General features: G+C 38.6%; 1 protein-coding gene across 1 annotated transcript in view; it reads right to left on the minus strand.

Moving 5' to 3' along the window:
• LOC102808132 (caspase-8-like) overlaps positions 1-18141 on the minus strand; it is a 50597-nt gene that overhangs the window by 26013 nt on the left and 6443 nt on the right. The window contains exons 2-4 of the mRNA XM_085495659.1: positions 9434-9792; positions 8626-8861; positions 7534-7839 (exon numbers count right to left, since the gene is read on the minus strand). Coding sequence (XP_085351785.1) covers positions 7534-7839; positions 8626-8861; positions 9434-9774 — 883 coding nt within the window. The 5' untranslated portion in view covers positions 9775-9792. The remainder of the gene's footprint in view (positions 1-7533; positions 7840-8625; positions 8862-9433; positions 9793-18141) is intronic.

An 18141-nucleotide genomic window follows, 5' to 3' on the forward strand; every position in this document is an offset into this window, starting at 1 on the left:
GTGAATTGGGGCGAATGTGAATTGGGACGAGAGTGAATTGGGACGAATGTGAATTGGGATGAAAGTGAATTGGGCCGAATGTGAATTGGGATGAAAGTGAATTGGGACGAATGTGAATTGGGACGAGAGTGAATTGGGACGAATGTGAATTGGGACGAGAGTGAATAGGGCCGAATGTGAATTGGGACGAGAGTGAATAGGGGAGAATGTGAATTGGAACGAATGTGAATTGTGACGAGAGTGAATTGGGGCGAATGTGAATTGGGACGAGAGTGAATTGGAACGAATGTGAATTGAGATGAAAGTGAATTGGGCCGAATGTGAATTGGGATGAAAGTGAATTGGGACGAATGTGAATTTGGACGAGAGTGAATAGGGCCGAATGTGAATTGGGACGAGAGTGAATTGGGGCGAATGTGAATTGGGATGAGAGTGAATTGGGACGAATGTGAATTGGGATGAAAGTGAATTGGGCCGAATGTGAATTGGGATGAAAGTGAATTGGGACGAATGTGAATTGGGACGAATGTGAATTGGAACGAGAGTGAATAGGGCCGAATGTGAATTGGGACGAGAGTGAATAGGGCCGAATGTGAATTGGGACGAATGTGAATTGGGACGAGAGTGAATTGGGGCGAATGTGAATTGGGACGAGAGTGAATTGGGACGAATGTGAATTGGGACGAGAGTGAATTGGAACGAATGTGAATTGGGACGAGAGTGAATAGGGCCGAATGTGAATTGGGACGAATGTGAATTGGGACGAGAGTGAATTGGGGCGAATGTGAATTGGAACGAGAGTGAATTGGGGCGAATGTGAATTGGGACGAGAGTGAATTGGAACGAATGTGAATTGGGACGAGAGTGAATAGGGCTGAATGTGAATTGGGACGAGAGTGAATAGGGGCGAATGTGAATTGGGACGAGAGTGAATAGGGGAGAATGTGAATTGGGACGAATGTGAATTGGAACGAATGTGAATTGGGATGAAAGTGAATTGGGACGAATGTGAATTGGGACGAGAGTGAATAGGGCCGAATGTGAATTGGGACGAATGTGAATTGGAACGAATGTGAATTGGGATGAAAGTGAATTGGAACGAATGTGAATTAAGACGAGAGTGAATAGGGCCGAATGTGAATTGGGACGAATGTGAATTGGGATGAATGTGAATTGGAACGAATGTGAATTGGGACGAGAGTGAATAGGGCCGAATGTAAATTGGGACGAGAGTGAATTGGGGCGAATGTGAATTGGGACGAGAGTGAATTGGAACGAATGTGAATTGGGACGAGAGTGAATTGGGGCGAATGTGAATTGGGACGAGAGTGAATTGGAACGAATGTGAATTGGGACGAGAGTGAATAGGGCCGAATGTGAATTGGGACGAGAGTGAATAGGGCCGAATGTGAATTGGGACGAGAGTGAATAGGGCCGAATGTGAATTGGGACGAATGTGAATTGGGACGAGAGTGAATTGGGGCGAATGTGAATTGGGACGAGAGTGAATTGGGGCGAATGTGAATTGGGACGAGAGTGAATTGGAACGAATGTGAATTGGGACGAGAGTGAATAGGGCCGAATGTGAATTGGGACGAGAGTGAATTGGGGCGAATGTGAATTGGGACGAGAGTGAATTGGGACGAATGTGAATTGGGATGAAAGTGAATTGGGCCGAATGTGAATTGGGATGAAAGTGAATTGGGACGAATGTGAATTGGGACGAGAGTGAATTGGGACGAATGTGAATTGGGACGAGAGTGAATAGGGCCGAATGTGAATTGGGACGAGAGTGAATAGGGGAGAATGTGAATTGGAACGAATGTGAATTGGGACGAGAGTGAATTGGGGCGAATGTGAATTGGGACGAGAGTGAATTGGAACGAATGTGAATTGAGATGAAAGTGAATTGGGCCGAATGTGAATTGGGATGAAAGTGAATTGGGACGAATGTGAATTTGGACGAGAGTGAATAGGGCCGAATGTGAATTGGGACGAGAGTGAATTGGGGCGAATGTGAATTGGGATGAGAGTGAATTGGGACGAATGTGAATTGGGATGAAAGTGAATTGGGCCGAATGTGAATTGGGATGAAAGTGAATTGGGACGAATGTGAATTGGGACGAATGTGAATTGGAACGAGAGTGAATAGGGCCGAATGTGAATTGGGACGAGAGTGAATAGGGCCGAATGTGAATTGGGACGAATGTGAATTGGGACGAGAGTGAATTGGGGCGAATGTGAATTGGGACGAGAGTGAATTGGGACGAATGTGAATTGGGACGAGAGTGAATTGGAACGAATGTGAATTGGGACGAGAGTGAATAGGGCCGAATGTGAATTGGGACGAATGTGAATTGGGACGAGAGTGAATTGGGGCGAATGTGAATTGGAACGAGAGTGAATTGGGGCGAATGTGAATTGGGACGAGAGTGAATTGGAACGAATGTGAATTGGGACGAGAGTGAATAGGGCTGAATGTGAATTGGGACGAGAGTGAATAGGGGCGAATGTGAATTGGGACGAGAGTGAATAGGGGAGAATGTGAATTGGGACGAATGTGAATTGGAACGAATGTGAATTGGGATGAAAGTGAATTGGGACGAATGTGAATTGGGACGAGAGTGAATAGGGCCGAATGTGAATTGGGACGAATGTGAATTGGAACGAATGTGAATTGGGATGAAAGTGAATTGGAACGAATGTGAATTAAGACGAGAGTGAATAGGGCCGAATGTGAATTGGGACGAATGTGAATTGGGATGAATGTGAATTGGAACGAATGTGAATTGGGACGAGAGTGAATAGGGCCGAATGTAAATTGGGACGAGAGTGAATTGGGGCGAATGTGAATTGGGACGAGAGTGAATTGGGACGAATGTGAATTGGAACGAATGTGAATTGGGACGAGAGTGAATTGGGGCGAATGTGAATTGGGACGAGAGTGAATTGGAACGAATGTGAATTGGGACGAGAGTGAATAGGGCCGAATGTGAATTGGGACGAGAGTGAATAGGGGCGAATGTGAATTGGGACGAGAGTGAATTGGAACGAATGTGAATTGGGACGAGAGTGAATAGGGCCGAATGTGAATTTGGCCGAATGTGAATTGGGCCGAATGTGAATTGGGACGAATGTGAATTGGAACGAATGTGAATTGGGACGAGAGTGAATAGGGCCGAATGTAAATTGGGATGAGAGTGAATTGGGGCGAATGTGAATTGGGACGAGAGTGAATTGGGACGAATGTTAATTGGAACGAATGTGAATTGGGACGAGAGTGAATTGGGGCGAATGTGAATTGGGACGAGAGTGAATTGGAACGAATGTGAATTGGGACGAGAGTGAATAGGGCCGAATGTGAATTGGGACGAGAGTGAATAGGGGCGAATGTGAATTGGGACGAGAGTGAATTGGAACGAATGTGAATTGGGACGAGAGTGAATAGGCCCGAATGTGAATTTGGCCGAATGTGAATTGGGACGAATGTGAATTGGGACGAATGTGAATTGGAACGAATGTGAATTGGGACGAGAGTGAATAGGGCCGAATGTAAATTGGGACGAGAGTGAATTGGGGCAAATGTGAATTGGGACGAGAGTGAATTGGAACGAATGTGAATTGAGATGAAAGTGAATTGGGCCGAATGTGAATTGGGACGAATGTGAATTGGGACGAGAGTGAATTGGGACGAGAGTGAATTGGGACGAGAGTGAATAGGGCCGAATGTGAATTGGGACGAGAGTGAATAGGGGAGAATGTGAATTGGGACGAATGTGAATTGGGACGAGAGTGAATTGGGGCGAATGTGAATTGGGACGAGAGTGAATTGGAACGAATGTGAATTGAGATGAAAGTGAATTGGGCCGAATGTGAATTGGGACGAGAGTGAATAGGGCCGAATGTGAATTGGGACGAGAGTGAATTGGGACGAATGTGAATTGGAACGAGAGTGAATTGGGACGAATGTGAATTGGGATGAAAGTGAATTGGGCCGAATGTGAATTGGGATGAAAGTGAATTGGGACGAATGTGAATTGGGACGAGAGTGAATTGGGGCGAATGTGAATTGGGACGAGAGTGAATTGGAACGAATGTGAATTGAGATGAAAGTGAATTGGGCCGAATGTGAATTGGGATGAAAGTGAATTGGGACGAATGTGAATTGGGACGATAGTGAATTGGGACGAATGTGAATTGGGACGAGAGTGAATAGGGCCGAATGTGAATTGGGACGAGAGTGAATTGGGGCGAATGTGAATTGGGACGAGAGTGAATTGGGACGAATGTGAATTGGGATGAAAGTGAATTGGGCCGAATGTGAATTGGGATGAAAGTGAATTGGGACGAATGTGAATTGGGACGAGAGTGAATTGGGACGAATGTGAATTGGGACGAGAGTGAATAGGGCCGAATGTGAATTGGGACGAGAGTGAATAGGGGAGAATGTGAATTGGAACGAATGTGAATTGTGACGAGAGTGAATTGGGGCGAATGTGAATTGGGACGAGAGTGAATTGGAACGAATGTGAATTGAGATGAAAGTGAATTGGGCCGAATGTGAATTGGGATGAAAGTGAATTGGGACGAATGTGAATTTGGACGAGAGTGAATAGGGCCGAATGTGAATTGGGACGAGAGTGAATTGGGGCGAATGTGAATTGGGATGAGAGTGAATTGGGACGAATGTGAATTGGGATGAAAGTGAATTGGGCCGAATGTGAATTGGGATGAAAGTGAATTGGGACGAATGTGAATTGGGACGAATGTGAATTGGAACGAGAGTGAATAGGGCCGAATGTGAATTGGGACGAGAGTGAATAGGGCCGAATGTGAATTGGGACGAATGTGAATTGGGACGAGAGTGAATTGGGGCGAATGTGAATTGGGACGAGAGTGAATTGGGACGAATGTGAATTGGGACGAGAGTGAATTGGAACGAATGTGAATTGGGACGAGAGTGAATAGGGCCGAATGTGAATTGGGACGAATGTGAATTGGGACGAGAGTGAATTGGGGCGAATGTGAATTGGAACGAGAGTGAATTGGGGCGAATGTGAATTGGGACGAGAGTGAATTGGAACGAATGTGAATTGGGACGAGAGTGAATAGGGCTGAATGTGAATTGGGACGAGAGTGAATAGGGGCGAATGTGAATTGGGACGAGAGTGAATAGGGGAGAATGTGAATTGGGACGAATGTGAATTGGAACGAATGTGAATTGGGATGAAAGTGAATTGGGACGAATGTGAATTGGGACGAGAGTGAATAGGGCCGAATGTGAATTGGGACGAATGTGAATTGGAACGAATGTGAATTGGGATGAAAGTGAATTGGAACGAATGTGAATTAAGACGAGAGTGAATAGGGCCGAATGTGAATTGGGACGAATGTGAATTGGGATGAATGTGAATTGGAACGAATGTGAATTGGGACGAGAGTGAATAGGGCCGAATGTAAATTGGGACGAGAGTGAATTGGGGCGAATGTGAATTGGGACGAGAGTGAATTGGGACGAATGTGAATTGGAACGAATGTGAATTGGGACGAGAGTGAATTGGGGCGAATGTGAATTGGGACGAGAGTGAATTGGAACGAATGTGAATTGGGACGAGAGTGAATAGGGCCGAATGTGAATTGGGACGAGAGTGAATAGGGGCGAATGTGAATTGGGACGAGAGTGAATTGGAACGAATGTGAATTGGGACGAGAGTGAATAGGGCCGAATGTGAATTTGGCCGAATGTGAATTGGGCCGAATGTGAATTGGGACGAATGTGAATTGGAACGAATGTGAATTGGGACGAGAGTGAATAGGGCCGAATGTAAATTGGGATGAGAGTGAATTGGGGCGAATGTGAATTGGGACGAGAGTGAATTGGGACGAATGTTAATTGGAACGAATGTGAATTGGGACGAGAGTGAATTGGGGCGAATGTGAATTGGGACGAGAGTGAATTGGAACGAATGTGAATTGGGACGAGAGTGAATAGGGCCGAATGTGAATTGGGACGAGAGTGAATAGGGGCGAATGTGAATTGGGACGAGAGTGAATTGGAACGAATGTGAATTGGGACGAGAGTGAATAGGCCCGAATGTGAATTTGGCCGAATGTGAATTGGGACGAATGTGAATTGGGACGAATGTGAATTGGAACGAATGTGAATTGGGACGAGAGTGAATAGGGCCGAATGTAAATTGGGACGAGAGTGAATTGGGGCGAATGTGAATTGGGACGAGAGTGAATTGGGCCGAATGTGAATTGGAACGAGAGTGAATTGGGCCGAATGTGAATTGGGACGAGAGTGAATAGGGCCGAATGTGAATTGGGACAAGAGTGAATTGGGACGAATGTGAATTGGGACGAATGTGAATTTGGGCGAAAGTGAATTGGGCCGAATGTGAATTGGGACGAGAGTGAATAGGGCCGAATGTGAATTGGGACGAGAGTGAATTGGGCCGAATGTGAATTGGGGTGAATGTGAATTGGGCCGAATGTGAATTGGGACGAGAGTGAATAGGGCCGAATGTGAATTGGGACGAGAGTGAATAGGGCCGAATGTGAATTGGGACGAATGTGAATTGGAACGAATGTGAATTGGAACGAGAGTGAATTGGAGCGAATGTGAATTGGGACGAGAGTGAATTGGAACGAATGTGAATTGGGACGAGAGTGAATAGGGCCGAATGTGAATTGGGACGAGAGTGAATAGGGGAGAATGTGAATTGAGGCGAAATGTGAATTGGGACGAATGTGAATTGGGACGAGAGTGAATTGGAACGAATGTGAATTGGGACGAGAGTGAATTGGGCCGAATGTGAATTGGGGCGAATGTGAATTGGGCCGAATGTGAATTGGGACGAGAGTGAATAGGGCCGAATGTGAATTGGGACGAATGTGAATTGGGACGAGAGTGAATAGGGCCGAATGTGAATTGGGATGAAAGTGAATTTGGATGAATGAGAATTAAGACGAATATGAATTGGGACGAGAGTGAATTGGGACGAATGTGAATTGGGACGAGAGTGAATAGGGCCGAATGTGAATTGGGATGAAAGTGAATTTGGATGAATGAGAATTAAGACGAATATGAATTGGGACGAGAGTGAATTGGGACGAATGAGAATGGGGATGAATGTGAATTGGGACGAATGTGAATTGAGACAAAAGTGAATTGGGAAGAATGTGAATTGGGACGAGAGTGAATTGGGGCGAATGTGAATTGGGACAAATATGTTGGAACAAATGTAAATTGGGACGAAAGTGAATTGGGATGAAAGTGAATTGGGACGAATGTGTTGAGACGAATGTGAATTGGTACGAAAGTGAATTGGGACGAATGTAACTGGGGACGAATGTATTGGGACAAATTGACTGTGAATCGATATGTCAACTCACAATACTGGACTATGAGGGGGCTATGTCACATAAGACAAGATATGTAAGAGGGCGTTATCACAGAGAAGCCACTAAAACCCTTTACCACACAGTATTAAATATAGATTTTTAGATAAAAAAGAAAACCTTGTTTACCTGGTTGTCTCGCTCCTGCAGCCGATGATACCCGTGCATCAGGCTCAGCTGCTGTTCCACCAATGTACTGCTTTGTTGCTGACCCGGGCTGTTCAAGGGGCTTATTCCCAAATGTACAAAGGGAAGAAGAATTCATAAAATGTGCCGGGGATAGAAGGGGTTCCTTTGAAGTTGAAGGAGTGATGTGTGGTCCTGGAAGATTATATGGATTACCACCACTAGGTAGAAATTGATGCTGTGCAGCTTGACCAATATTTATATTGATCTCCTGTCCATGTGATGTTGTTGGTAATGATGATGCTGATCCTAAAAAAAATCAAGTTTATCATTAATAGCAATATATACAATGTATAAATATGATTTGTCATTATTTGCATTGATCAGTCAGTAGCTATAAATAAGGTAGTTGGTAACCATTAAAAACTATAACAAAATTTTGACAGTTTAAATAGCTTTGCTGTCTTACAAGAAAGTTGTAGTAGCCAAGTCGAGCAATACACACCCATAAGACAAAACAGACTTAACCCACAAAAAATTTGGTTCTGGCTGTTGAGAGCATGCAAACTTAACTTCATCAAACAAATTGTTCACTAGCCACAAAATATGAAAGCAATTAGGCTGGAAGTGTCCACTCTCCATAAATTTAATTTTTTACAAAAAATGACAAAAATATTTGCCAAAAATTGAAATTGAAGATTATGTAACAAAAAAAGCAAATCTGACAGAGGTCCACCCAAGGTGCCTACATATCAAGTATCAAAAGCAATTGAGCTGGTAGTTTTCAAGAAGAACTCAAAAATGCAATTGTTGACGGATGACAGACGACGGACACTGGCAATGTTTGAAAATACTCAACAAGAAAACATTATCCTGACTATATAACCATTATTTCATGATTACTTGGGGAATCATAAACATAAATGACAGCATGTCAGTGACTGAATATGTTTCATGTCACTGGTGTAATAATTTATTCTTTGTTGTATTCTTTACCAAGATATTACTACCGGTACTTTGCAATTTATGGTGGTTTTAAAGCCAATCCAGCTTCAGCCAGCTAAATGTCAAGTTATGCTTGAACTGTAAACTTACCTTTATATAACTTTACTAAGCGTACCAACTCATGGTTATCTAACATATCCATCATTTCTTCTAAAAAGGTCACATCTTCTTCACTGATCCGGTCAGTTTGCTCCAGAAATGACAACAAGGATGGTGTATCACAGATTTCCTCCCTAGAACTCTTGCTTATGAATGATTGACAAGAAAACATGAGATTCTTGAAGTCATCTTGTGTTAGCTCATCACAGATCTTTAATAACAGTAACCTGCATGATAGTAAAATAACAAAAGACTTGATTTGACACCTTTTCAGATCTTCAGGTCATTTAAAAAGTCATAATTACGCCCATCATTCTACCAAGTTTCCAAGTCTAATACATTTTAAGTATATATTAAAATGAAATTGAACTCTTTCTAATACACTGGTACCTATATAAAGTCATAACTAATTGACATGGTACTGGTTAAAGTGCGGTAGTCGTCGCGCTGCGCATGTGCAACATTTGTGTTGATAAACATTGATTTTCCCACAATCCAATGTGCTCTTCAAATGGAAATCACAAGTATGAGGTTTGACCTTGGCGTGACTTGCACTGATTACCGCGATGACTCCTTCGATACCTTCCAATAACATGAAAATTGCTTAATTAAAGCTTGGAAACATCTCATTTCGTACTCATTGATCTGCGCAACAGTCAAAGTCGCCATCTTTGTTTATATGCGACCCAGCGCGACGACTACCGTGCTTTAATATTAGTGCCTTGGTTTAAATGCTGACATGTGGGTAGAAAATCAACATATAAGGCAATTTGAATGTTCCAAAAAACAATAACCTTACCTAAATTTACTAAAAAGAGGTCCAGGTCTTCCTTCTGTTTTAATTTTTTGGTCAACAACTCGTGCGTTCCCAAGTCCCAATTTCTTTATAAGATCAACTCGATGTATCCTTTGCAACAGCTCAGCAAGGAATAGAAGCTTATCTCCAGGTCCTAGGAATCCTTTGTATTCTAATTCCTGGAAAATATCTCTGGGTCTCTTTGCACGTTCTAGTTTGCCTCCAGCGATGAAGTCACGACACAGGAATTTCAGTGCATTATGATCTCGAGACACAAGGTTCTCATCAATGTTTTTAAGTGTTTTCCGATAGGAAAGATCCATTTGGGCGTCAGTATGATACATCTTGGATCATTAACAGTCCTAGAATGAACATAATAAATACACATTTAAATGTGAAAATACAAAAAGTAATCAAAGAAAGCTTAGAAAGGACTCCCATGTGCTGAGAGTATTGGAGACACATTAAATATAATTCGAAATTACTTAGCTGAAAACTAATTATGCAAATCAGAAAATTAATATGAACAGATTTGAGTGTAAAACTAATGAGGTCTGCGCAATGTAACAGAAAATCTATGTTTCCAAGTTTAATTGAAATGTGATTAGAACCAAAAAATTATGAATTATTATGCTTATTAGGGAATTAATATGAACAGATTTTTAACCCAAACTAATTAGGTTTATACATTGTCCTAGAGCATCTTTGTACTAAGTTTCATTGAAATGGAATAATTAGTACTTTAGATATCAGTGTGAAAGCTTAAAATTGGTTAATTATGCAAATTAGGTAATTAATATGTACAATTTTTAACCCACAATTATCCAGGTCTGTCTATTGTCCTACAGCATCCATGTACATTCATTGATATGTGATGTTTAGTACCTGAGATATCAGTGTGAAAGTTGGTTAATTATGCAAATTAGGTGATTAATATGCACAAATATTTATCGGAAACAATCAATCTCTGCATAGTCCTTGAGTATGTAAGTACCAAGTTTCATTGAAATGTAATGCTCACTACTTATATCAAATGCTGAAAATTAATTAATTATGCAAATTAGGTAATTAATATGTACTGATATTACCATAAAAACTATCAGGTCTGTACAGTGTCATATAACATCTATGTACCAAGTTTCATTGAAATGTGATGATTAGTACTTATATCAAATGCTGAAAGTTAATTAATTATGCAAATTAGGTAATTAATATGTACTGATATTACCATAAAAACTATCAGGTCTGTGCAGTGTCATATGACATCTATGTACCAAGTTTCATTGAAATGTGATGATTAGTACTTGAGATATCAGTGGAAAAACCGAAAATTGACTAATCATTATGCAAATTAGGTGATTAATATGCACAAATATTTATCAGAAACAATCAATCTCTGCATAGTCCTTGAGTATGTAAGTACCAAGTTTCATTGAAATGTAATGCTCACTACTTATATCAAATGCTGAAAATTAATTAATTATGCAAATTAGGTAATTAATATGTACTGATATTACCATAAAAACTATCAGGTCTGTGCAGTGTCATATGACATCTATGTACCAAGTTTCATTGAAATGTGATGATTAGTACTTATATCAAATGCTGAAAATTAATTAATTATGCAAATTAGGTAATTAATATGTACTGATATTACCATAAAAACTATCAGGTCTGTGCAGTGTCATATGACATCTATGTACCAAGTTTCATTGAAATGTGATGATTAGTACTTGAGATATCAGTGGAAAAACCGAAAATTGACTAATCATTATGCAAATTTGGTAATTAGTATCCACGGATTATTACTAAAAACTAATCAAAACCTAGCATTAGTTCAGAGCATGTATGTACAAAGTTTCATCAAAATCCAATGAGTGGTTGTTTAGATATCAGTGGAACAATCATGGAACAGCTAAAAATCAGCTAATTATCATGCAAATTAGGTAATTAATATGCACAGATTTTTACCAAAAACTAATCAAATCTGCGCATATGTTCAGAGCATCTATGTACCAAGTTTCATCAAAATCCAATGAGTGGTTCTTTAGATATCAGTGGAACAGTCATAGAACAGCTAAAAATCAGCTAATTATCATGCAAATTAGGTAATTAACGAGCATGGATTTTTACCAAAACCTAATCAAATCTGCGCATTGGCCCAGAGCATCTATGCACCAAGTTTCATCAAAAACCGATGTATGGTTCTTGAGATAGTAGTGGAACAGTCGGACACACATACACACATACACACACACATACACACACACACACAGACACACTAACTGCAAAGACTCCCATTATGTGCTTCGCACATGGGAGTCAAAAACACAAAAGAGCAGAAATTTATTTATCTAATAAGTACAACTGAAGACAACGTAGGTCACACAGATTGGAGAATATTTATATATTAATATTTTTTTTTTATTCAGAGAGACTGCACTGACTATTTTTCATTTAAAACTATTTCAAATTTCATTTTACCGAGATATTCCATTTTACTGCTGTACACTGATGCAATAAAACATTATTATAATTAATACAGGCAGCTTGAATTAAAATAAAGTCTCTAAGTGTATTATGATATTTAATCTGATTGATTATGTGTGTTTTATTTTAAATTAAAACTAATAAAAATAATCCGTGGGGAGATTTGCAAACAAATTCTCATCTATGCTGAGGCCATTTTTTCCCAAAAACAAAACCATAACAAAACAATTTGTATTGTATTTGTAAACTGATATGCAAAATTATGATATTGTGTACCACATTGAATGATTTTTTGGATGTTATTTGCATATGAGCTTTGTTGACTCTCAACAACAAAATCCCAGAATTACACTAGTGCATCATGGGAAATGTAATTTGCATGGTCCGCGCAAATGTCTACTTAGTCCACAGATGTTATCATTTCAACAGGGGAGGGGGTGTTAATTCTGTAAATTCATTCGTGGCAGTTTGCTTAAGCATGTTGCTGTAGTCTGCGGGCTTGTTTTGGGCCTGATTTACGCTGTTCTGGGCATAAAGCAAAATATCCAACGTGTTTGATAATTTCTGCCACTCGTGGAATTTGTCTCACAGTGTGTGCTGGATGAAAGCAACTTGCTTACAACTTTTGCGGAACTGCGCATGCCTGCGGACGACATCACATGACAGTTCAAAATGGATGGGTCTCCTGTTTGGTAATAGATGGACCAATCATCGTTAGAATGTCATTAAATGACTCTCGATCTACCCTGTAATATCTAAGGAAACACTCTGGGTCCTCAGTGTTCAGTTCCTGTACAATGTTCAAGTAGGCACCTTGTCCGTGTCTTCTCTGAATCCAGCTTTTGGTCCATGTTTTTCGACAGGCTGCCCTAGCTCTCCTTTTTCGACGACGTGATAATAAAAGAATTTTTTCGTCCTTCCCAGACGATGATTCCATGGGCGCATTAATAATAGTCATATTAAAATACAAGACAAGTCTAAGTATTATAACTATAGATATCTGTTGTAGACAAAGTTCAATGTAGAAGGGTTGGGAGATTCCACAGTCCTATGAATGTGAATGTGTGAGGTATATCAGAAGCAGATTGTGCCAGATTTAATTGAGTTAATTATTAAAATGGACATGGCATCTGTCGGACATCCAAAGAAAAGACCAAAAGTATATACTAGTATACTAATATTAAGAAACATTGCTATAAAACAGACCCTGTCAGGCAGCACTGATAATGCACTCACATACCATAGGGTCACACTTTACAATATAATAACAACCTTTATTGATATCGTATCCCTTCTGGGATCTAGATTAGAATACAATAAGAATAAATAAGAATAATGTATACAGTAGTAGCAGCCTTGACTTTTCAACCAAATTAAGTAATGCAGAGGTTAACATGCTGTGAGGGTCATCAAAACTGTATATCCAATTCTGTATATTAAAATTATCATGCGACAAACAGTACAACTCACTAACAGGCAGCAACCAACTTATTGTTGACCAAAATTTACATATATCCTTCTGACCCCTGCCTTCTGAGCACATTATAAAATCCGCCAAGCACCAAAGTGAAACAGACCAAACAAGCAACTCACTCAACTCTTAAAACACCATTTCAATAAAGTACAGTCAGACATACCTTTGGTGATACAATGTAGGCATCACAGAAAAGCTTACTTATTAACCAGGTTTTGTTAAAAAGAAACCTAGCTGGGGACATACATGTACCATGTCCTGACTTGTTTATCTCATTTTTACATCTAACAGTAAGAATTCCTTAGGCCCCCTCACTCATAAATCTAATACCACCTCTGCCCTTCCCCCGTCTCAATTGTTGATTCCCCTTTCAGGGACATGTAGTAATATGGTAATCAGGTTTTTATTAGGATGATGTCTTACTTCGAATGTACAATAAAAAGGATGCTGTTGAAATAACCAAACGGTGAAAAAAAAATGTTTAATAATGTTTTCTTTGATACACTGTTGGCATTATTCCATATTGCTATCATACTTTGTTCATCTGAAATGTTTCACAAAGTTATATTTGTCTCTTTAAATGATTGATTGATAATTGATTTCTTTCATTTATTTCAATAGAAAGAGCTGTTCATCTTCAGTTTCAATAACACTCTGTACACTTTCTATTACATACATCAAAATATAGAGTCAACTGACAACACATGTAAAACAATATCAAACACTACATTGGAGCAGCTGACAAAAAGCTGAAAAATTCGACAAAACAATGCACATGTTAAATCACAAACCATAACAAGCCAAATGGTTTTTAAATGAAGTATTTAAATTGTCTTCTAATCTCAGTAGGAATAAATCCTGACAACATTTGACAACATCTTATCTAGTGGCAAGAATCCAAGCAGCTGGAATACAGGTATCATTAAACCCATCTATAAAAAAAGGTGACAAATCAGACCCTAGCAACTACAGGGGAATCACCCTTCACAAGCACATTAAGTAAACTGTTCACATCAAGCAATGTTTGACCAACTATATACAGTATAAAATAATAATTAAAGAAAAAATTGTGTTTTTGCCAAAATTTGGAACAAGAGACCACATATTTAAAATATCTTAACAACAAGAAATACATTTTTGAAAGTGTTAATTGTCTTCACAAAAGTGTTTGACTCAGTGTGGTACTCTGGACAATTGTACAAATTAAGGTAGATGCCTACTCATGATTTCAAAAACCCAGAATTTCTTAATTTTTTAATATATTGTACTTCCAGGCAATATAAGAATATTGACTTTGAAAAAATGGGGGTCACCAGGTTAATTTACGAGAAAATCATGGTTGTATTTTAGTGGATAGCGGCCATTTTGGCAGTATTATAGTGCTTTTACCATAGGTTCCTATGGCAGAGATATTATGCCATATCTCAAATTGTAGGATGGTGACATAGGCTGAAAAAATAATATATTGTTAATGATGGCCTACTTTTTGTTTTCCTGAATGTTTTCAAAAATCTGGGTTTTAAAAAGTGTTGAAAAAAACAATTTTTGTTTAACATTGCGCTCTATGGAATTGTTCTAAAAATAGCTATTTTTGAAAAAATTTAGTGCAAGTTTCTCAAAATACGTCACTGTAACACAATAGAATGCTATTTTATGGTGCCATGGGACAATAGTTTCATGATTTTACATAATAAACCAATGAACATTGTCATGCGATTTATGACCAGATTTCTCAACAAATATGAGTAGGCTTCTACCTTAAGACAAGTGACCTGAGGGTCCACTGTCCTACAAGAACATTGTGGTAGCTAGGTTGAGCAACACACACCCAAATGACTTCTTCTTGGCAACTTCCAGCTCAATTTGATACCAAGTATCAAAACAATTGAGCTGGTAGTTTTTAAGAAGTCGTCAAAAATAGCATTTTTTTACCAAAAAAGCCAAAAATAGAAAATTAAAGATATCCTCACAAAATGAACAAATCTGGCAGAGATTCTGCCAAGGTACCTACATACCAAGTATCAAACCAATTGAGCTAATAGTTTTCAAGAAGAGGCCGAAAATAGCATTTTTACCAAAAATTACACAAATATTCACCAAAAATAGAGAATTGAAGATATAGCCACAAAACAAATCTTACAAATAAAAAACAAATAAAAAATCAAAAGAATAGTGAATTAAATGGAGATTCCAAAATCACCTTTTATAGCCAGATTATACTTTCATTATGTAGATCATTCAAAACTATATTTGTGTACTTTTCATAGTAATTTGAGCACATTTGTTTAGTGTGTTTCACTTGTGGTAGAGTTCCTAAATTTTAACAGTGTGAAGCCAACAATGTCTACATCTAATTACAAACATGCTTTTTGGGCTGCGAGTGTGCACCCAAACCGGAATGTGATACTTTAAGAAAGACAATTTAAGTCAAGAAAATGGAATGTTAAATCGAACGATTTAATGCACTTTAAACCTGCACTGTGTGGTATTTATTATTTATTGTAAGAGTTACAATAATCTAATTACCATAAAATTTGTATTAGAAGCCGCACCTATTCTTTTTGTATAATTGAGAACCAAAAATTCATAATTTCTCATGTGTAGATGCTAATAGAAGCAGCATCCTATCTGTTGTATTGTACCATTTTAATAGAAGCAGCATCCTATCTGTTGTATTGTACCATTTTAATAGAAGCAGCATCCCCTCTATTGCATTGTACCATTTTAATAGAAGCAGCATCCTATCTGTTGCATTGTACCATTTTAATAGAAGCAGCATCCTATCTGTTGCATTGTACCATTTTAATAGAAGCAGCATCCTATCTGTTGCATTGTACCATTTTAATAGAAGCAGCATCCTATCTGTTGCATTGTACCATTTTAATAGAAGCAGCATCCTATCTGTTGCATTGTACCATTTTAATAGAAGCAGCATCCTATCTGTTGTATTGTACCATTTTAATAGAAGCAGCATCCTATCTGTTGTATTGTACCATTTTAATAGAAGCAGCATCCCCTCTATTGCATTGCACCATTTTAATAGAAGCAGCATCCTATCTGTTGTATTGTACCATTTTAATAGAAGCAGCATCCTATCTGTTGTATTGTACCATTTTAATAGAAGCAGCATCCCCTCTATTGCATTGCACCATTTTAATAGAAGCAGCATCCTATCTGTTGTATTGTACCATTTTAATAGAAGCAGCATCCTATCTGTTGTATTGTACCATTTTAATAGAAGCAGCATCCCCTCTATTGCATTGCACCATTTTAATAGAAGCAGCATCCTATCTGTTGTATTGTACCATTTTAATAGAAGCAGCATCCTATCTGTTGTATTGTACCATTTTAATAGAAGCAGCATCCTATCTGTTGTATTGTACCATTTTAATAGAAGCAGCATCCTATCTGTTGTATTGTACCATTTTAATAGAAGCAGCATCCTATCTGTTGTATTGTACCATTTTAATAGAAGCAGCATCCTATCTGTTGTATTGTACCATTTTAATAGAAGCAGCATCCTATCTGTTGTATTGTACCATTTTAATAGAAGCAGCATCCTATCTGTTGTATTGTACCATTTTAATAGAAGCAGCATCCTATCTGTTGTATTGTACCATTTTAATAGAAGCAGCATCCTATCTGTTGTATTGTACCATTTTAATAGAAGCAGCATCCTATCTGTTGTATTGTACCATTTTAATAGAAGCAGCATCCTATCTGTTGTATTGTACCATTTTAATAGAAGCAGCATCCTATCTGTTGTATTGTACCATTTTAATAGAAGCAGCATCCTATCTGTTGTATTGTACCATTTTAATAGAAGCAGCATCCTATCTGTTGTATTGTACCATTTTAATAGAAGCAGCATCCTATCTGTTGTATTGTACCATTTTAATAGAAGCAGCATCCTATCTGTTGTATTGTACCATTTTAATAGAAGCAGCATCCTATCTGTTGTATTGTACCATTTTAATAGAAGCAGCATCCTATCTGTTGTATTGTACCATTTTAATAGAAGCAGCATCCTATCTGTTGTATTGTACCATTTTAATAGAAGCAGCATCCTATCTGTTGTATTGTACCATTTTAATAGAAGCAGCATCCTATCTGTTGTATTGTACCATTTTAATAGAAGCAGCATCCTATCTGTTGTATTGTACCATTTTAATAGAAGCAGCATCCTATCTGTTGTATTGTACCATTTTAATAGAAGCAGCATCCTATCTGTTGTATTGTACCATTTTAATAGAAGCAGCATCCTATCTGTTGTATTGTACCATTTTAATAGAAGCAGCATCCTATCTGTTGTATTGTACCATTTTAATAGAAGCAGCATCCTATCTGTTGTATTGTACCATTTTAATAGAAGCAGCATCCTATCTGTTGTATTGTACCATTTTAATAGAAGCAGCATCCTATCTGTTGCATTGTACCATTTTAATAGAAGCAGCATCCTATCTGTTGTATTGTACCATTTTAATAGAAGCAGCATCCTATCTGTTGCATTGTACCATTTTAATAGAAGCAGCATCCTATCTGTTGTATTGTACCATTTTAATAGAAGCAGCATCCTATCTGTTGTATTGTACCATTTTAATAGAAGCAGCATCCTATCTGTTGCATTGTACCATTTTAATAGAAGCAGCATCCTATCTGTTGTATTGTACCATTTTAATAGAAGCAGCATCCTATCTGTTGTATTGTACCATTTTAATAGAAGCAGCATCCTATCTGTTGTATTGTA

Source organism: Saccoglossus kowalevskii, chromosome 22, assembly GCF_978046115.1.
Source record: "Saccoglossus kowalevskii chromosome 22, keSacKowa6.1, whole genome shotgun sequence".
Taxonomy (NCBI): domain Eukaryota; kingdom Metazoa; phylum Hemichordata; class Enteropneusta; family Harrimaniidae; genus Saccoglossus; species Saccoglossus kowalevskii.